Source organism: Sinohyriopsis cumingii, chromosome 5 (genome assembly GCF_028554795.1).
Source record: "Sinohyriopsis cumingii isolate HCF-2022 chromosome 5, ASM2855479v2, whole genome shotgun sequence".
Classification (NCBI taxonomy): domain Eukaryota; kingdom Metazoa; phylum Mollusca; class Bivalvia; order Unionida; family Unionidae; genus Sinohyriopsis; species Sinohyriopsis cumingii.
In genome coordinates, this window is record NC_142965.1 from 48,825,813 (window position 1) to 48,848,538 (window position 22,726).

At 35.6% G+C, this 22,726-nt stretch overlaps 1 protein-coding gene across 1 annotated transcript in view; it reads right to left on the reverse strand.

Annotated features, from left to right (window-relative positions):
* Positions 1 to 15,123, reverse strand: part of LOC149799114 (uncharacterized) — a 41,145-nt gene extending 26,022 nt beyond the window's left edge. The window contains exons 1-2 of the mRNA XM_089958134.1: positions 14,861 to 15,123; positions 5,987 to 6,994 (exon numbers count right to left, since the gene is read on the reverse strand). Coding sequence (XP_089814260.1) covers positions 5,987 to 6,923 — 937 coding nt within the window. The 5' untranslated portion in view covers positions 6,924 to 6,994; positions 14,861 to 15,123. The remainder of the gene's footprint in view (positions 1 to 5,986; positions 6,995 to 14,860) is intronic.
* Between the last annotated feature and the right edge of the window lie 7,603 nt (positions 15,124 to 22,726).

Below are 22,726 nucleotides of genomic sequence, written 5' to 3' on the forward strand. Positions count from 1 at the left end.
AAACTCATCTTTCATTTCTTATAAATATTCTGAATGTCAAAAATGTACCCCTCTGTATATGGTATATATTGAATTTTTGCGTTCCCTCTAATTATGAACATTAAAGTCTCGTGATAAACTATAGAGCTAGATTGCTTAGTGGTCACGAAGGAAATAATTTCTTATCATATGCACTCTCAGTTAAACAAACATTTCGGATGCAATTTTTATAATAATAAATGGATAATATAAACACATCTGTATTACTGTAGATGATGTCTGGTGCAGCTGGAAAAATCAACGTTTTATTTCATTTAACTGGTTAACCAGGAGCCCCGAGTGACCGAGTGGTCTAAAGCGCTCACCGTTACGGATCACTGCCATGACACCTCTGTCTGCGTGGGTTCTAATTCCGAGCTCGGCCAGTGTGGGTAAGTAAGACAATTGGCCAGTAGCTTCTCGCGGGTTTTGGTGGTTCTTTCAGGGGTTTCGCTGGGTTCTTCCTCCACCATTTATACTGGCCGCCATGTATAGCCTATCTAGTGCTGTAAAATGGCGTTAAACCCTATAACAACAAGAACAACAGCAACAACAACAACAACTGGTTAACAAAATCTGTAGAACTAAAAGATCAATACATGTACAGGCAAGCTTGGACAGCTAACATCAATATTTCATGGAAAGGTTTGAATTACAGGTTATTCATAACTAGTTCCGATTTAGAAATAATCTATCTCTCACACCAAAAAATATCTAACAGCTTAAAAATAATAGGAAACCCAACAAAGAATGGGTCTCCTGTTGAAACAAGTAGCGGGGTTAATGCTTCCTATAACGACAGATCTCGTCTGTCGCAAGAAATAAGTGACAAATATCATTATCTCCTGTCGTGTTCTTATTATCATCAAAAAGAAGAAAATGTATGCCTCATTTTTTATAAATATAATCAATTAATGAATACGGGGTAACATATAACTCTTGAAAAACATTTGAAGTTTCTTTGATTGCGTTTTGTATATCGTTATCCTTGTTAAGCATTATGTTATGATAACAAACGCTATATTCATTTTTTTATTAGTATATGGTCATATGTTGCCAACTTTCAACCCGAATTCAATAAAGTCTTGTCTTGTCTTGATGATTATACTAACAAGGATAAAGTGCAATGAAACACTGAGATACAAGTATACAATATTGTAGTCGATGACTATGAAGACTTGCGGGATAGAGAATCAGTAGTCAGCTTGTAAGTAAATGGATACATGAGATGCATTAATAGCTTTATGTTTCCTTTTTAAGATTTTTTGCAATCTCCTTGCAAGTTATCTTGTAATATGTAATTTAAAAAATCACTCTTTAGCTTTTTATCTTGATCGAAAAGCACAACAATAAACCGAGTCCTCTCAAAGAAGTCATGAACAATTACATTATCTTTTACGCTATCACCTAAACATATATTTTGTAATGCATACAATTGAATGCTAACGTGGTTACATTTGTTTGTTGCCTGCTTGCGTCATCGATGTTCCTATAGTCGTATATGAGAAACACAATATCAGTTCCTGGTAAACACTAATGAGTAATTCCATTCATTTAACTAATTTATCACTAGGGTATATTACAAATATCTGTAAAACGCCATTTTCTCCTGCGTTTGGCCGTATATATATGATGGACATATGCTCACAGCAAAGATAATTTCTGACATGCCGTCTCGTTGGAATATATCGACACGCTGTCTTCCCATAATCTGTAGCACCACATATAATTTTATTGTGAGGCACCTTTTAAATACTTTAATTATCAATACAGTTCAGAATACGAAATAATGTTTTTCTCGCTGTCATATCAGAATTTTTGTTTGTTTGTATTTTCAGTTCAATCAAGAAATTGCTCCCATTTGATTTGGTTGTGGTTTAATTAATGACGGTATTGTGTCGAGTGATTTTGTAGAAGTACCCAAATCATACATGGAAATATATTTTCCAACAACGAATACATAGTTTATATTTTGTTTGCTCTATATTATTTATACAACACGAGCCAAATGACTTAATTTCCTTGGTCCTATTTATTTACTTAATTGTTTTCTGTGTAGCATCCCAAATGCTATCAGATTATCAATCCTAAACTGAATCAAAGAAATCGGAATAATCAACATTAAGATTTCTGCAAAATTCATGTTTAATAATAAATACATTGCCATCTGAAAATTTTTCAAACGCATGCTGTAAATATCTATTTGAGTTGAATTTAAGGTTACATGGTAAACAGTGCTCAGTATGTTATTTGTTTCACTTTTATCTTATTACTGTGTAATTTCTCTTTGCTTTAAAAGTTTCTAGAAACTGATTTGTTTGGACTCTAACCAGTGAAACTGCTTGATTCTGAGGTGTCTAAACTTGTGTAACAGTTTGAAAAAGATATTCGTTTAGCTAATCGTGCATTGACCAATAACTAATGTTTTCATCTAGTTTTCTTTGAGGGGCCCCGAGTGGCCGAGTGGTCTAAAGCGCTCTTCGTTACGGATCACTGCCATCTCACCTATGTCTGCGGCGGTTCGAGTCTAAGATTCAGCCAATGTGGGCATGTGAGAAAGCTTGCCAGTAGCTTCTCGTGGGTCGGTGGTTCTTTCCGGGGTTTTCCGGGTTCTTCCTCCACCATTAATACTGGCCGCCATATATAGCCCTATCGTGCTGAAAAATGGCGTTAAACCCCACAACAACAACAAGTTTTCTTTGAATTTTCAACTCACTGACAATTAACTTTCTCCTGTTTTTTTTTCAGTATACGTCCCATTTGCTATCAAATTTTCAATTCCCGTTTGTATTCCTCTTCAGGGTTACTTCTCTCATTGTTATTTTGCTTCTGGTACAATACCAAGTCGTTTTCAATGTGGTTTTGATCCAGTTAAATAGTGTAAAATGGTTTTGAATATATTTGTCAAAGATAATTATTTATCCAGTGAGACTAGTCAAAAATCTGAAGTTAACAACTTTCATACTAATTTGACCATTACAAAAATTAACAAAGATAACAAGAATAATGCTAGGTAACAACAAATATCCTAACACTACGTACAAAGGTAACGATGGTGATATTATGCTACGTTCGAAGGACTAACTTCATAAGCAAATGTATGTATTAATCACAAAGGCGGAAAAAGTTTTAAAAATCGACTCAATAACAACTCAAAATGGAGGTTCTCATTTTGTACTTGGCTTATTTGAGAAAGATTTTATATAAAAAAACCCACAAAAGACAAACATTTGCAAACGCTTTTATGAAGATAATGAAATCGTTCCTGAAACACAACACAACAATGAATATCCGACCGCCCATGCAAATATAAGGGAACAAATAGAGATGGATGATAATTTTACTGAAACAAACAAATTGCATTGCAAATTGTAAAGAAGAAAGTCCTGATGTCTGTAAAAAAATCAATTCATAGACTAGACGAAGCTTTCAACAAAACATATTTCCGGTTTAAAACTTACGATTAAGCGATATGTGGTCACAGATTATTTACTCTGTGAGAAGAAAAAGATTTTAAATGTTATGTGAATGCTGTTGAAGTAGCCAAATCAAAATTAGAATCAATGACATCAGACGTTTAAATGGAAGGCATAAAGAAAGGATATCGAGGAAAATATCAGTAATTAAACCGATGCAACCAAAGATACCAAGTCGCAAGAAGAGCTGAATTATGTTCAATGTAATAGAGCACATTTAGTCAGACGTTAAATAAAACTGGGATGTAACTTGAGACACAATATCAACGGCATACAAATCTAAAAGTTAATGAAACCATTAGACGAAAATAGTATAACAACTATTCACAAAGAACGGTTTGGTAATAGCTCAGATTTATTGTTGCAGCAACATGCATGACCGTAGCAACACATTGTCTAACTACTGCCTTTTATAAATGGTTCAACACGAGCCAGACGATGTGGAATAACTGATGGAGATAGAGATGTACAAAGTCTTATTTTGACAAAGATTAAGACTGAGTTATAAATACTGCCAACTACTTGTTTGAGTTAGTTAAAATAAAAGGCAGCAGAGTCACTGCATATTATTATTTGCACAGTAATAAACTACTGTTAAAATTAGCTGTAAAAATGTTTCTCTATTCGATGATCGTCTCATTGTGCTGGCTATAGCATTACTTATCTAGCTATTTAAGGTTATAAAGAAAGATATATTTGATAACAAAAGAAAAGAAAAAAGACAATAAAGGTAAAGACGATAAAAACCTGTTAGAAAATGTTATTTAAGCCAGCTCATGAAACCACATACATAACTATAAACGTATGTTTTTTTTTGTTTCGTGATCTACTTACAGTAAGCTGTATTGGCTGTAGGCCGTGCCAGTGTGATAGCAAAACTGTTCCCTGTTTATTTTTTTTTTTTTTATTTTTTTTTTTTGTGTCTACATAATATGTACCTACATATTCTTCTTTAATTTCTTTGTCTATCTTTTTACAAATTACTACAGACCACTTAACAGATCCGAGTATTATCTTCTTTACCATGTCGGTATTTATTGCGGCATTCATTGCCAGACTAGTGACCTTTTTAAAACTGGTTTTGTGTCCAATATATGCTACAGGTTTTCATCACCAACTGCCCAGTATAACTGATTCTCGCAGAATTTTATATCACAATGTTCTCTGTTTTTGTTCATTGGATCTTTAATGTCAAGGCTTAATGTACATTTGTCAAAACTGTTTAATGACCTGAGGAATGAGGAATAACCCAGAAAACCCATAAAGTACCACCGACCCACGGGAATCTACTGGCAAGCTTTCTCATTTACCCACATTAGATGAGCCAGAGACTCAAGCCCACGCGGACAGAGCTCAGACAGCAGTGATCGGTAAAACGTGCGCTTTAGACTACTAGGCCATGCGAAACCTAATATGATTTGGAAATTACCTTTGATGAAGGTAGGTGTCATTATTTCGGTATTAAGTTCTAGTAAGCTAAATCTATAATCTATAAATCTATAAATCTAATATCTTTCAGTGAAATATCTGCTCATTAACGGTGATGATATTTGAGCGAATACTGTATTTAATCCAAAACCTTTCGATGAATGCAGTAGCGTATGGTTCTACGGTCTAGACCTTTATGTAAATTAAAATAATGGGGGCGAGCGATAAGGTAGCCTTGTATGTTTTGAAGTTGTATTGTATGGGTTGTAAAATATTATTTTTCTTGCTTGTTTTTTGTTTTATTTTTATAGGGGTGTAGAGTTCGAATGTTTTGCTCTCTCTCTCTCTCTCTCTCTCTCTCTCTCTCTATATATATATATATTGCTAGATCTTGTCACGTTTGTACATATTGTGCAACGATAAAATAATAATGACTTGACTTTTGCTTCAAGGGCTATAACGTTTCCCATGCCTAGGTAACCCTACCATCACCACCACCACTCTCTCACTCACAACCCCACCCCAACCATCGCCACTCTAACTGACAGCATAACGGTCCTGATAATAGCTGTGTAGGAATATTTGATTCAGTGTAATTTATATTGCTAGCCGCCACTGGTCGATAATACAAGAGATGTAGATAGAGTCGGGCTCTGGAAAAGATTGTGAAAAGATTGTGTCATTGTAACCTGTAAAAATAATACTAATAGATCTTTACTCTTGTTAGGGCTCAATATTTCTATATCCGTTTCCATGCAACAGACCACAACGAGAACGTATCCATTGATAATGAAAGTTCTTTATCATGGTCCGACTCTGGTGGAAGTAGCTGCAACTGCTGCTACTACTACTACTACTACTACCACTACTACTTCGTTTAGTTGGACAGTTTTGAATGGATCTCGAGGACAATATAGAGTGCCTGCGGCCTAAGTGATTAGGTCTAATACTTAAGATGCGTCATGATTTTTAATTTAGAAGATAGAAGTTTCCAACCTGCCGTGTGCCATCTTTTGTTCACGATAAGATTTACATCAACAAATAATATATGTTGGTCAGCTTACTTGTTGACGTTGAAGTGGTAAAGACTGTACTAGTTCCCTCAGGCGACTTAGTTGTTGGCCACTGTGAAGGAATTAAAGTGGTATTGACTGTACTGGGTGTCGATCGTGAAGACGTTGAAGTGGTAAAGACTGTACTAGTTCCCTCAGGCGACTTAGTTGTTGGCCACTGTGAAGAAATTAAAGTGGTATTGACTGTACTGGGTGTCGATCGTGAAGACGTTGAAGTGGTAAAGATTGTACTAGTTCCCTCAGGCGACTTAGTTGTTGGCCACTGTGAAGAAATTAAAGTGGTATTGACTGTACTGGGTGTCGATCGTGAAGACGTTGTAGTGGAAAAGACTGTACTAGTTTCCTCTTGCAGGTTAGTTGTTGTCCACCGTAAAGAACTTAAAGTAGTAAGGGCTGCACTGGATGTCGATCGTGGAGACGTTGTTGTGGTCCAGACTGTACTGGCTGTCGGTTGTTCAGTGGTTGTTTCCGACGATTCAGACGTTATAGTTGTAAATACTGTTCCATTTGTCCCTTGCGATATAGTTCTTGTCGACCATGGAGAAGTCATAGTGGTTAAGACTGTACTCGTTGACGGTTCCTCTGTACCTTTTGTAGGCTGAAGAGAAATTGTAGTGGTAAGGGCTGTACCCGTTGTCGGTTCTTCTGTACCTGTTGTAGACTGCAAAGAAGTTGTAGTGAATAAGGCTGTACTCGTTGACGGTTCCTCTGTACTTGTTGTAGACTGCAAAGAAGTTGTAGTGAATAAGGCTGTACTCGTTGACGGTTCCTCTGTACTTGTTGTAGACTGCAAAGAAGTCGTAGTGAATATGGATGTACTCATTGACGGTTCCTCTGTACTTATTGTATAGCCTGTCATGCGTGACGGTAAAATCAACACCAGGAATATTGTGACAACATGGGTATCACGTATATGGTACATAGTCATTATTAATGTTCAGCATATGATTCATGGGACGGTGTACTTCACAATACAGAGATTTCAAATTTCATTATTATCTGAAATGAAAATTAAAGATCAACAGTATTAAAGGATAACAAATGAATATACATGCAACAGCAGATTTAAAATCGACGGTACTGATTTTCTTCGAAAGTTGACCAACATCCGTACTTTTAGGTGCCGATTCGTTTGCTTGACAGATGATCGGAAGATCCATTATTGTTCAGATCGGTAATACGAATCTATCGAAAGTGGATGTATTCGTTTATAACCATTATAAAGTACATCTACATCCGAGGTTTTCTGACCCAGCCCGTAATAATAGACCTTTACTAAATGTATTGTTATCTGCCCTGAAATTGGAACTCTTTAGCGCGTCTATATAATTAGGCAGCGCTTCCGGGTTGCAAGAAGGAGTGAAAGTGAAAAATAACACAAACGATGGTGTCATTACGACAAGTTAAATAATCGTAGAGACGTGTGTGTGTGTGATTTGTATTTCAGCATAGCTTTAAAACTTTTTCAGCATTATTCCTACAATGTCTGCATCGTAGCAGTCTTCTTTTTTAGCCATGATTAGTACTGGGGCATCATGCCGCAGACATGCGGAATCATGTCCCATCCAGTCACATTATCCTGACACCAGTCCGACCAGTCCTAACACTAACCATTTAATGCTGAGCGCAAAGCGAGGCAGCTGCTAGTACCATTTTTAAGTCTTTGGTATGACTGGGCTGGGGTACAAATACGCGACGTCCCACATCCGAGGCGGACACTCTAACATTATATATATATATGTGTGTGTGTGTGTGTGTGTGTGTGTGTGTGCACTTTATATCCTCATATAGATAAATATTTATTTAAATGTTCTATTCTCAAAAATTTCATCTGGGCTAAACATGTTATCACTAATCTCCTCTAATACAGACATAAATAAACGTTAAAAATGTTGTTTTCTTTATATACAATTGCCACCATGTTGGCCAGATCTGCGCGTCAGGTATTTTTGCGCAACGATACGACATTACTGTAAACATTGGATCAAGTGTTGATTTTGGTCGAAAATCTAATTTGTTTCAAGAAAGGACGATAGTCCTTTAATTAAGGAAAGTGATATTCATAAAGTGTACAAAATATCCCACATTTCTACCCGAAACTCTTATGAAAATGGATTGCTAAATGCCAACATGAAGACCCACCCCATGACCTTTTGAACTTGTAGCTAGGAAAATCCTATTTACTATGTATCTCAGAATTATACAAATAAATACATTATATAAAAGATGTAAATGTATACCTTAAAATGATACTGCATTTTAATCCAAGTTTCTAAATTCTTTGGTATTTTTTTTCATAAACAAGACGTTGTAAATCTATTAGTTCCTATTCATTGTTGTTTCTCTTCAACATAATAGCTTATTTTTTTTATAAAAAGTTAAAATTTACTAATTTTTTTAGAAGATCTGGTTAGTTTACTAAATATTTCTTGACATTTATTGGCACTGTTACGTTGGAATTTGTAAATCCAGCTATAAATCTGGCTAATTGTTCGACTGAAATGCTGTCAGAAAGAGTCCAAAGTAATGTATTTCATTTCCATGGCCCGATGGATAAACATTACATCTTTTCAAAGCTATGCGCAGAATAGGCCGACATATCGCGAGTCATGAAAACACAGGGGTAATATCCCGGGTGTCCAAAATTAATATTAGTTTAAACGGAATATTCTGGTGACAATCGCCTCTTTTCAAATAGTAAGCATTGCAGTTTTTTATTTTCGTCAATCGGTACAATTCGATATGCATTTTGCTTCAATATTGGTGACGGAAACCTTAAGTGCGTAGAAATGCCCGACAGCATTGTACATATACACAGGTTTAGTCTCCTGTAGCAAGTATTTAATTCAGTAAATAGGATAAAATAATTCCATTTTAGTTCCATGACTCCACAGGCTTGCATAATACAACAGGTAAAACGTGTATCATAAAGCAGGGCAAATACAGCCAGAACTTGTTTCCGTATCAACACAGATGAATAGCTGATAATTCCAGTAAGATAAATTGCTCCATCAATTCAAGTTAATTATATTAAAATGGAAGACTTTGGTACACAGGGCAACAGACCAACTCTTACTTTTAATAATATGGATTAAATGATGACAAAAAGTGGTGTTTTACTCTGGTATTAGAGATGCATCATCAGTCAGGGGCTTGTTTGCTGAGTTGGAAGTAGAGATGTCAAAGAATGATGATAATGGCAGGCTAGGATGTTTGATAATCATTGGTCAATTCTTTATGATTCTGATGCAAATCAGATTAGGTCTATTTTGTGAAAATTTATTCGACCGCTTCAGTATTTCAACAAGTAAACGTAGTTCTATCTTTAAGACGTGTGTTGAGTATTTTGATGAAAATTTGCAATTTTTAGCTAAGTGGCAATCGAAAGATAACATAAATCAAACTATGCCAGATATCCAAAATGTAGAGCAATTATAGACTGTACAGACATTTTAACTGACACACCATGTTCTCTACAGTTATTTTACCTTCTGATTGGGACTATAAATCATATACGACATACAAATCTCTAATTAGAGTACGCCCAGTTGGAACATTATTACTTTTGTTTCCGATTTGTATTCAAGAAGTACTAGTGACAAGCAAATCACAAAATCGTCTGGAAAGATGCTACCATGGCCAGCAAATGGTTTTTAATATCAGATTAAATAACACTCAAGGGCATATATTTCATAATACCACTATTTAAACGTAAAAGGACACTTTTTGCCTCATGAAGTTCATACAAAAGATAAATTGCAAATTTTGGGATAAATGTAGAACGAGAAATTGAAGAATAAAACACTTCAAAATTCTTCAGGTTATCATACCAATTACAATGTTTACCCAGTCATCACAAATATAGAAAACATGTGCACGACTATCATATCTACAACCTCCCTTAATATTTAATATTCATATATGACACATTAACTGTAAAATCCAGACTATTATGACAGATTGTGAGGAATACAGCGTTTTACTTCCTTGAACTCTCCTTGACAAGATATCTAGCAAAACAGTATTTAAGAATATGGTCTGCAATTTGACCTTGGCAGCATTTCAACACCCTGGATTAAAATAAACTCGTTCTACAGACATACCCTGCAAATTCCACAAAACGAAATCACACCTTTTTATACCCACATAATGCCATCTGCCCCTGCACTTTAATATGGGTGATTACGTTTCAGCTTACATGAGTCAATATCATTTCCATAATCTCTGTAGACACTTTTGTCTTTTGCACAATCTTTTGGTGACAAATATTTTGTTTTCTCCAATTATCAGATGCTGGACATTTCACTTTAAGCAAACTTTCATCTGGTGTTCCATCCTCGTCAATATAAGGAACTGTCCAATTTCTGTATTAATCATTAAGCCATAGAGTATTCCTTAAACATTTTTGTATTATTTGTTCATTTTAATTTTCTATTTCATTCTTGCAACAGTCTCGTGTTTTATTGCCCCACTTTGTGAACTTGTTGTTACACATATATACCAGAATAAAGAATCTGTTTTATGATTGCTTCAAGATCTGTTGACTTCTGCATGAGTATATCTCTACCAACATTTGTACTAATATTTCGATAGGACCTTTATGCCCTCCATTTTGAGTTAGAAGCTTGTCCTCTTGTGTTTCTTCAATAAGTGTTACATCCTGGACATACATGGATAAACTGTTAAACATTTTTAACATTTCTGCCTTTACTTTTGCATTTTTCAGATCACCATAGCAATAGGAAAGGTATAATAGTGCAGGCAGCTCTAGTTCATATCCACTTTCCTCAAATAAATTTAAGCGCTACCCCGCCCTTGGATTACACTCTTATAAATCTTGCCGAAATCTGTTTTCATCCACTGAAAATTGATAATTTGGCAAAACAAATTGATAATTATCAAGGTGTCAGTTACTTAAACGAAGTCAAAATGGTACAATTGTTTGATAAGATTGTCACTGCCAGATATTTTCTACCTCGGTGGTATGACAAGAATATTTACTTACATAGCAAAGACTGTGCTCACTTTAAGGAAGCCATATTCATTTAAAATAAACTCACGTATTATGTTTGTATTTTCAGTCACATATTGTATGACTTTCACCAACCTCAAATCAATTAATAAATAATGATTATGCGGTGTCAAAACCCCCCTTACGTACTAAATCTTATCGTATATGTCTTATTTATTTTCTCATTTAAGTCCTGAATTTTTCTTGTATTATAATACTAGAAAAGAAAAGCAAAACAATAATCTTATCCAATGGCGCAATCACATTCTGCCGAATAGACATGACCATTGGCTTTGGAAAGGCACAACCAAACAACGTGGTCAGGGTTGTCTTTAGACGTAGATCCTGGTAAAGCGGGTATTACATTACACATCACAAACAATATTTACTATCACCCTTAATTTGATGGTACGTAAAATAATGCAGATGGCTGTCTTCTAAACATCCTTTGGACCGCAGCTGTCGTTTACAGTTTATTTTCAGGATTAAATAATTGTAAATGTCTGATTCGCTAAAATCAAGAAATTGCATTTATGTCCGTTTCCACGAAGTCAATGTGTCTGAATGTGGGACACGATCGCCAGCAGTTAATAGATTGTTCACTTGAAGTCTAGTAACTTGTTGCTTAGCTTCAAGCAGCATTTTTTTCACCATCAGTAAGCTTCAGTTGTGAGATTCCTTTCGCTCTAGATATCAACTCGCGTTTGCTTCCTGTCACAAATTGATTTTGTCTGCGTGAATAATGTTTCAGCTGTTTATATTTTAGCTTGTCAGTATCGATTTCAAATGAGAACTTTTCATTCTGTTGGTGAGTGCTCATTTTCTTTACTACCCGGAAGTACGAAAATGCGCGCTATCTCCGAAATAACTAATGGGAAAACAACTTTCAGAAAGGCATATACAAATCTTCCAAAAGTAACATACCAAAGGCCAGATCATTCAGTGCAACTTTAATTCGACTCCTCTGAGGTCGGCAATAGACAAGCTTTTTAAATGTATCGGCGGTGAAATAATGTCCTGAATGCACTCGTGCTGAAATTGTATCTTCACCTTGGTTACAATTTGACCTGCTACAACCATGTATTTACCGCTCCGGTGATCTAGTGGTTAATTTGTCTGCTTCGGATGCTGGAGGTCGCAAGTTTGAAACCCGGCCGAGTCATACCGAAGACTTATAAAAATGGTGCTTTCATCTGTCTCGCTTGACGCTCAGCATCACAAGGTTAGCGTTAGGACTGGTCATCCATGGTGTCATGATAATGTGAATGGGTGGGACATAACGCTACATGTCTGCGGCATGCTAGACATCACTAAATACTGTCACACATCGTAGCGATATGGCTGCAACATTGTTAAGGCTACGTTAACACATACCACACACACACACACACACACACACACACACACACACACACACATACACGCAGATACAAGTAGTTTATTATTCGTTCCTGCTAAATAATAGAATATTTGAAGAATTACATAGCTGAAACGGAAATGACGGGAATCATATACCCTTCACGTGACCCTGAATTTTTAAAAGGGTTTATATCCACGCTACACAGCACGCCGTCTAGTGCTAGTGCATACCTTCACTGAATAATTTTAATGTTTGAGTAGCCATTACGCCATGTATGTTGATCATATGAATGTACACGAGCACATCACAAACTATACATTGTAATTCATTCTAATTGATATGAGTAACTAGATTATATTAGTGCAATTACAAATGGGTATACATAGAGACAACTCAATCCCAAATCTGCAACAGTGTCGTTGTGTAAACAGATCAAATTTCATTAAAATAACGATGAAATAACAAATTTGGTTTTGCTGTGACTGGTCTTTGAGGTCGATATATAAAAGTGGTGCATAACCAATGAAACCATGAGCTGTGCCCTTTGAATCGTCACTTAAATATATGATGATGGTAAAAAGCAACAACATGGGGCACAATTTAAAATGACCTAAAACATATGATATATGTATAGATTAGTGTCACCTTGACATTTAAGCAATACAACAATAAATAACAGACGGCTCGCTGTCGCATAAAGCAGTATGTGGGGATAAACATTATAAATAAATTATATAAGTTACTTAGTTGACACAAAAATTGTAGCATTAAAATGTCTTGCTATGACAGTGACCTTGGTGGGAGACATCTGAGCGAGGTTGATTATGCACAACCTCAGCAAAGTGTCATTACAACAGTCATTTTACTTCTGAAACTTGCATGTGAGGCATCAACCATTTTCCCCTGTGTGGATTGTTGATGTTTGTCCTAGGGTTGGATATTTTTCCCTATCTAAAACCAAGCATTTCTTCTATTTTTTAACTTATAGCATGGAAGCTGATATAGACACAAATATGGGATAACAATATTTTCCACGTAAGAACGAATGGAGTTTGTGTCCAAAAAACAAATGTGTTGCCTTCTCCACCACCATATAAGTTCGATCCATATCATCATTTCAAAGAAGGACATCTTCCTGAATCTCGGTTTATCGATATTTTGCCACATCCAATCACAAAGAGAAAAAATATTTTGCGGAATTTTAATAATTTATCGACTTTTATTCGTTCAAATTATGCATGGATATAATCAGTAGCGCTTTTATAAACCTCACGTAGAACATATCTACATCCATTATTTAAATATCCTGTCAGGAGCTAGTGCCACGGTAGAGTAATATAAGTGCGTGCAATGCTTAATCCAATTTAAAGCACATAGCGTCGTTCGAGGCTTTGTGGTACACTAAAAGAATTTAAACAAGAAAGGTCGCAGGAGGTCGCGAGTTTGAACCCTGGTCGAGTCATACCAAAGACTAATTATAATGGTACTAACAGCTGCTTCGCTTGGCGCTCAGCATTAAGAGGCTGATATTAGGAGCGGTTGTCCTGGTGACAGTATAGTGTGTCCGGGTGGGACATGATACCACGTATCAGCGGCATGATGTCCCAGTGTTAGATATCTCTATCAATCTCATACTGCAGACGTTGCGATATGACTCAAATTGTTAAAGCTACGTTAAAAATCCAACACACACACACACACACACACACACACACACACACGCACATGCACACACTCACAGAGATTTTGTGTACATTGCGTAATGACAAGTAATCTAGCCCGTTGAACTGATATTTCAGGATATTAAAATTATCTTGCCCTAAAAATCCCTTTACACTTTTAAAAACAATAGACAAAAATGCTGCATCGTAAAGTTATCACCCGCCTCTGTAGAATGAAACATGTTCCTGTTTCAATATATTACGTGAAGTACCTCTCCTGCCCCCTGTAACTACTTCTTAAAACGTTTTTTCTTTCTAAACCAAGCAATGAATTATATAGAGTGGAACCATCAAGCTTTGTGCAAATATAACACTTCTTACAGACCTAAGTTCCACATGAAAGGAATGAAACCGGCTAAAGGCACGAAGCTGTCTGTTTTGCCAGAATTAGCAGGGACTCTCTCGTACGTACTAAATAGTGGCAATTAATGACGGCTATTTGTCACCCTCATCCTCTATTTATAACAGAATGGCGACATGTTTATTTTAGTCTTACTCAAATACGATTTAACGTATATAATGTTTGAAAAATATATATCGACTGCAGAAATTAATCAGTCTACAACGTGAACACTTGCGTAACGAACAGCAAAGGAGATTTGAAATTTGCTTACTTTGCAACAGTTAAAACTATAGCTTAAAATAAAGCAGTAAAGCAAGGTTTATCTTTTATAAGTAATCATCATTAACGACAAGGGTCTATTTTATGCATTTTGTATGTGTAGAGAAAATTACTAAATTATGGCATACAGTGCATTAAAAAGTATTCTGACCTTGAAGACTTTTAACAAGAGAATGCAGGTACTTCAACCCCAATAATTTTCTCCTGAATGTCGTTCCTGCCCTCGGCTCCAGGATGAAGAGGGAACTGTTCCAAAATGTTTATACTCCAAAGTGAGCTTCTTAAGTTCCGCCTTTGTCAAATAACTTAAATATACATAAGCCCATTTATGATGACTTAATATATCTTATTGCAGCCAATGGGTTACTTGCTCATGTTCCGGGTTAGATACCTCTGTTAATTTTGTATGCGGGATAATGACTTTGTTAGTTTATGCGGGATAATGACTTTGTTGGTTTCTTATTTCAAACCTCGAGTTGGATTTGTAGCAGCCTAGACTCTAGACATGCCAGATATTCATTTCAGTGTGTTACAGTCAACATGTTGTCATATACACTTGGTTTTATATTTCAGACCTCTTTCAAGCTACAGGTAAGTTTTCTACTGGCCTAAACTAAAACATCCACGACATTCATTGCTGTGTGTTACAAATAATAAAGCTTTATACAAAAGTCGAACACAAACATACATGCGAAAGCCTGTTCTATACCATGTTTGTTCTAGAAACTAAACAGATTCGTTTTAGTATGCGTGCAGGTGTGAACACTATATTGTATATTCCATCGGCACAAAGAGGGTGTTGTCTAACAATGGAATATGTATACCAAAAGAAACCTGACTCATAGTTTAAAGTAGTATCGGGAGGGGAAGTGGATTCTGTTTTCCTGCTCCATCAATGTAATCAACATGTATGCAATTAGGATCACGATAAATAGAAAACAATGAAACAAGATCAGTACTCTCAGATTAAAAGCCTCTTTTGAAGGGAAGATACCAGTTAATAAAAAGACTGATATAAAACAATGAATATAAACATGCAAAATGCATAAAAAGGAAAAACAAATGTAATGTGTAGAAAAGGGAAAAACAATAAAAGTACTGATAAACACAAGTAACTAATTATAAAAGATGTAGACGCTAAGATATCAAAAATTGCAACATTAAGCAATCAGAATTTGCAACGTGAATGTAAAAGATTGATGTGAATCATACAACTAAAAACGAATGAACTAAAATAAACATAAAAATTAATATTAAAGAAAACAAAAGTGGAACATCAATTTCAAAAGACTGATATGAATTTTAAAACTTGAGATGAAAATAGAAATGTTTGTTGGTTTTTAACGGCACGTTCAAAGCAATATTGGTTATATCACGTCAAGAAAATGGGAGCTAATTGCCGTTTCCAAGCATATAAACTAAAGCAGTCAACTTAGGTTGTCCAACACACGACTCTTCGAATCCAAAAAAATGGTAAAAAGCAACAACATGGGGCACAATTTAAAATGACCTAAAACATATGATATATGTATAGATTAGTGTCACCTTGACATTTAAGCAATACAACAATAAATAACAGACGGCTCGCTGTCGCATAAAGCAGTATGTGGGGATAAACATTATAAATAAATTATATAAGTTACTTAGTTGACACAAAAATTGTAGCATTAAAATGTCTTGCTATGACAGTGACCTTGGTGGGAGACATCTGAGCGAGGTTGATTATGCACAACCTCAGCAAAGTGTCATTACAACAGTCATTTTACTTCTGAAACTTGCATGTGAGGCATCAACCATTTTCCCCTGTGTGGATTGTTGATGTTTGTCCTAGGGTTGGATATTTTTCCCTATCTAAAACCAAGCATTTCTTCTATTTTTTAACTTATAGCATGGAAGCTGATATAGACACAAATATGGGATAACAATATTTTCCACGTAAGAACGAATGGAGTTTGTGTCCAAAAAACAAATGTGTTGCCTTCTCCACCACCATATAAGTTCGATCCATATCATCATTTCAAAGAAGGACATCTTCCTGAATCTCGGTTTATCGATATTTTGCCACATCCAATCACAAAGAGAAAAAATATTTTGCGGAATTTTAATAATTTATCGACTTTTATTCGTTCAAATTATGCATGGATATAATCAGTAGCGCTTTTATAAACCTCACGTAGAACATATCTACATCCATTATTTAAATATCCTGTCAGGAGCTAGTGCCACGGTAGAGTAATATAAGTGCGTGCAATGCTTAATCCAATTTAAAGCACATAGCGTCGTTCGAGGCTTTGTGGTACACTAAAAGAATTTAAACAAGAAAGGTCGCAGGAGGTCGCGAGTTTGAACCCTGGTCGAGTCATACCAAAGACTAATTATAATGGTACTAACAGCTGCTTCGCTTGGCGCTCAGCATTAAGAGGCTGATATTAGGAGCGGTTGTCCTGGTGACAGTATAGTGTGTCCGGGTGGGACATGATACCACGTATCAGCGGCATGATGTCCCAGTGTTAGATATCTCTATCAATCTCATACTGCAGACGTTGCGATATGACTCAAATTGTTAAAGCTACGTTAAAAATCCAACACACACACACACACACACACGCACGCACATGCACACACTCACAGAGATTTTGTGTACATTGCGTAATGACAAGTAATCTAGCCCGTTGAACTGATATTTCAGGATATTAAAATTATCTTGCCCTAAAAATCCCTTTACACTTTTAAAAACAATAGACAAAAATGCTGCATCGTAAAGTTATCACCCGCCTCTGTAGAATGAAACATGTTCCTGTTTCAATATATTACGTGAAGTACCTCTCCTGCCCCCTGTAACTACTTCTTAAAACGTTTTTTCTTTCTAAACCAAGCAATGAATTATATAGAGTGGAACCATCAAGCTTTGTGCAAATATAACACTTCTTACAGACCTAAGTTCCACATGAAAGGAATGAAACCGGCTAAAGGCACGAAGCTGTCTGTTTTGCCAGAATTAGCAGGGACTCTCTCGTACGTACTAAATAGTGGCAATTAATGACGGCTATTTGTCACCCTCATCCCCTATTTATAACAGAATGGCGACATGTTTATTTTAGTCTTACTCAAATACGATTTAACGTATATAATGTTTGAAAAATATATATCGACTGCAGAAATTAATCAGTCTACAACGTGAACACTTGCGTAACGAACAGCAAAGGAGATTTGAAATTTGCTTACTTTGCAACAGTTCAAACTATAGCTTAAAATAAAGCAGTAAAGCAAGGTTTATCTTTTATAAGTAATCATCATTAACGACAAGGGTCTATTTTATGCATTTTGTATGTGTAGAGAAAATTACTAAATTATGGCATACAGTGCATTAAAAAGTATTCTGACCTTGAAGACTTTTAACAAGAGAATGCAGGTACTTCAACCCCAATAATTTTCTCCTGAATGTCGTTCCTGCCCTCGGCTCCAGGATGAAGAGGGAACTGTTCCAAAATGTTTATACTCCAAAGTGAGCTTCTTAAGTTCCGCCTTTGTCAAATAACTTAAATATACATAAGCCCATTTATGATGACTTAATATATCTTATTGCAGCCAATGGGTTACTTGCTCATGTTCCGGGTTAGATACCTCTGTTAATTTTGTATGCGGGATAATGACTTTGTTAGTTTATGCGGGATAATGACTTTGTTGGTTTCTTATTTCAAACCTCGAGTTGGATTTGTAGCAGCCTAGACTCTAGACATGCCAGATATTCATTTCAGTGTGTTACAGTCAACATGTTGTCATATACACTTGGTTTTATATTTCAGACCTCTTTCAAGCTACAGGTAAGTTTTCTACTGGCCTAAACTAAAACATCCACGACATTCATTGCTGTGTGTTACAAATAATAAAGCTTTATACAAAAGTCGAACACAAACATACATGCGAAAGCCTGTTCTATACCATGTTTGTTCTAGAAACTAAACAGATTCGTTTTAGTATGCGTGCAGGTGTGAACACTATATTGTATATTCCATCGGCACAAAGAGGGTGTTGTCTAACAATGGAATATGTATACCAAAAGAAACCTGACTCATAGTTTAAAGTAGTATCGGGAGGGGAAGTGGATTCTGTTTTCCTGCTCCATCAATGTAATCAACATGTATGCAATTAGGATCACGATAAATAGAAAACAATGAAACAAGATCAGTACTCTCAGATTAAAAGCCTCTTTTGAAGGGAAGATACCAGTTAATAAAAAGACTGATATAAAACAATGAATATAAACATGCAAAATGCATAAAAAGGAAAAACAAATGTAATGTGTAGAAAAGGGAAAAACAATAAAAGTACTGATAAACACAAGTAACTAATTATAAAAGATGTAGACGCTAAGATATCAAAAATTGCAACATTAAGCAATCAGAATTTGCAACGTGAATGTAAAAGATTGATGTGAATCATACAACTAAAAACGAATGAACTAAAATAAACATAAAAATTAATATTAAAGAAAACAAACGTGGAACATCAATTTCAAAAGACTGATATGAATTTTAAAACTTGAGATGAAAATAGAAATGTTTGTTGGTTTTTAACGGCACGTTCAAAGCAATATTGGTTATATCACGTCAAGAAAATGGGAGCTAATTGCCGTTTCCAAGCATATAAACTAAAGCAGTCAACTTAGGTTGTCCAACACACGACTCTTCGAATCCAAAAAAATGGTAAAAAGCAACAACATGGGGCACAATTTGAAATGACCTAAAACATATGATATATGTATAGATTAGTGTCACCTTGACATTTAAGCAATACAACAATAAATAACAGACGGCTCGCTGTCGCATAAAGCAGTATGTGGGGATAAACATTATAAATAAATTATATAAGTTACTTAGTTGACACAAAAATTGTAGCATTAAAATGTCTTGCTATGACAGTGACCTTGGTGGGAGACATCTGAGCGAGGTTGATTATGCACAACCTCAGCAAAGTGTCATTACAACAGTCATTTTACTTCTGAAACTTGCATGTGAGGCATCAACCATTTTCCCCTGTGTGGATTGTTGATGTTTGTCCTAGGGTTGGATATTTTTCCCTATCTAAAACCAAGCATTTCTTCTATTTTTTAACTTATAGCATGGAAGCTGATATAGACACAAATATGGGATAACAATATTTTCCACGTAAGAACGAATGGAGTTTGTGTCCAAAAAACAAATGTGTTGCCTTCTCCACCACCATATAAGTTCGATCCATATCATCATTTCAAAGAAGGACATCTTCCTGAATCTCGGTTTATCGATATTTTGCCACATCCAATCACAAAGAGAAAAAATATTTTGCGGAATTTTAATAATTTATCGACTTTTATTCGTTCAAATTATGCATGGATATAATCAGTAGCGCTTTTATAAACCTCACGTAGAACATATCTACATCCATTATTTAAATATCCTGTCAGGAGCTAGTGCCACGGTAGAGTAATATAAGTGCGTGCAATGCTTAATCCAATTTAAAGCACATAGCGTCGTTCGAGGCTTTGTGGTACACTAAAAGAATTTAAACAAGAAAGGTCGCAGGAGGTCGCGAGTTTGAACCCTGGTCGAGTCATACCAAAGACTAATTATAATGGTACTAACAGCTGCTTCGCTTGGCGCTCAGCATTAAGAGGCTGATATTAGGAGCGGTTGTCCTGGTGACAGTATAGTGTGTCCGGGTGGGACATGATACCACGTATCAGCGGCATGATGTCCCAGTGTTAGATATCTCTATCAATCTCATACTGCAGACGTTGCGATATGACTCAAATTGTTAAAGCTACGTTAAAAATCCAACACACACACACACACACACACGCACGCACATGCACACACTCACAGAGATTTTGTGTACATTGCGTAATGACAAGTAATCTAGCCCGTTGAACTGATATTTCAGGATATTAAAATTATCTTGCCCTAAAAATCCCTTTACACTTTTAAAAACAATAGACAAAAATGCTGCATCGTAAAGTTATCACCCGCCTCTGTAGAATGAAACATGTTCCTGTTTCAATATATTACGTGAAGTACCTCTCCTGCCCCCTGTAACTACTTCTTAAAACGTTTTTTCTTTCTAAACCAAGCAATGAATTATATAGAGTGGAACCATCAAGCTTTGTGCAAATATAACACTTCTTACAGACCTAAGTTCCACATGAAAGGAATGAAACCGGCTAAAGGCACGAAGCTGTCTGTTTTGCCAGAATTAGCAGGGACTCTCTCGTACGTACTAAATAGTGGCAATTAATGACGGCTATTTGTCACCCTCATCCCCTATTTATAACAGAATGGCGACATGTTTATTTTAGTCTTACTCAAATACGATTTAACGTATATAATGTTTGAAAAATATATATCGACTGCAGAAATTAATCAGTCTACAACGTGAACACTTGCGTAACGAACAGCAAAGGAGATTTGAAATTTGCTTACTTTGCAACAGTTAAAACTATAGCTTAAAATAAAGCAGTAAAGCAAGGTTTATCTTTTATAAGTAATCATCATTAACGACAAGGGTCTATTTTATGCATTTTGTATGTGTAGAGAAAATTACTAAATTATGGCATACAGTGCATTAAAAAGTATTCTGACCTTGAAGACTTTTAACAAGAGAATGCAGGTACTTCAACCCCAATAATTTTCTCCTGAATGTCGTTCCTGCCCTCGGCTCCAGGATGAAGAGGGAACTGTTCCAAAATGTTTATACTCCAAAGTGAGCTTCTTAAGTTCCGCCTTTGTCAAATAACTTAAATATACATAAGCCCATTTATGATGACTTAATATATCTTATTGCAGCCAATGGGTTACTTGCTCATGTTCCGGGTTAGATACCTCTGTTAATTTTGTATGCGGGATAATGACTTTGTTAGTTTATGCGGGATAATGACTTTGTTGGTTTCTTATTTCAAACCTCGAGTTGGATTTGTAGCAGCCTAGACTCTAGACATGCCAGATATTCATTTCAGTGTGTTACAGTCAACATGTTGTCATATACACTTGGTTTTATATTTCAGACCTCTTTCAAGCTACAGGTAAGTTTTCTACTGGCCTAAACTAAAACATCCACGACATTCATTGCTGTGTGTTACAAATAATAAAGCTTTATACAAAAGTCGAACACAAACATACATGCGAAAGCCTGTTCTATACCATGTTTGTTCTAGAAACTAAACAGATTCGTTTTAGTATGCGTGCAGGTGTGAACACTATATTGTATATTCCATCGGCACAAAGAGGGTGTTGTCTAACAATGGAATATGTATACCAAAAGAAACCTGACTCATAGTTTAAAGTAGTATCGGGAGGGGAAGTGGATTCTGTTTTCCTGCTCCATCAATGTAATCAACATGTATGCAATTAGGATCACGATAAATAGAAAACAATGAAACAAGATCAGTACTCTCAGATTAAAAGCCTCTTTTGAAGGGAAGATACCAGTTAATAAAAAGACTGATATAAAACAATGAATATAAACATGCAAAATGCATAAAAAGGAAAAACAAATGTAATGTGTAGAAAAGGGAAAAACAATAAAAGTACTGATAAACACAAGTAACTAATTATAAAAGATGTAGACGCTAAGATATCAAAAATTGCAACATTAAGCAATCAGAATTTGCAACGTGAATGTAAAAGATTGATGTGAATCATACAACTAAAAACGAATGAACTAAAATAAACATAAAAATTAATATTAAAGAAAACAAAAGTGGAACATCAATTTCAAAAGACTGATATGAATTTTAAAACTTGAGATGAAAATAGAAATGTTTGTTGGTTTTTAACGGCACGTTCAAAGCAATATTGGTTATATCACGTCAAGAAAATGGGAGCTAATTGCCGTTTCCAAGCATATAAACTAAAGCAGTCAACTTAGGTTGTCCAACACACGACTCTTCGAATCCAAATCGGACGTTCTACCAACTAAGCTACGGCGACTCAATCAAATACAGAAAAAAACAAAGTAACATGAGACCCAAATAGGTCCTAGA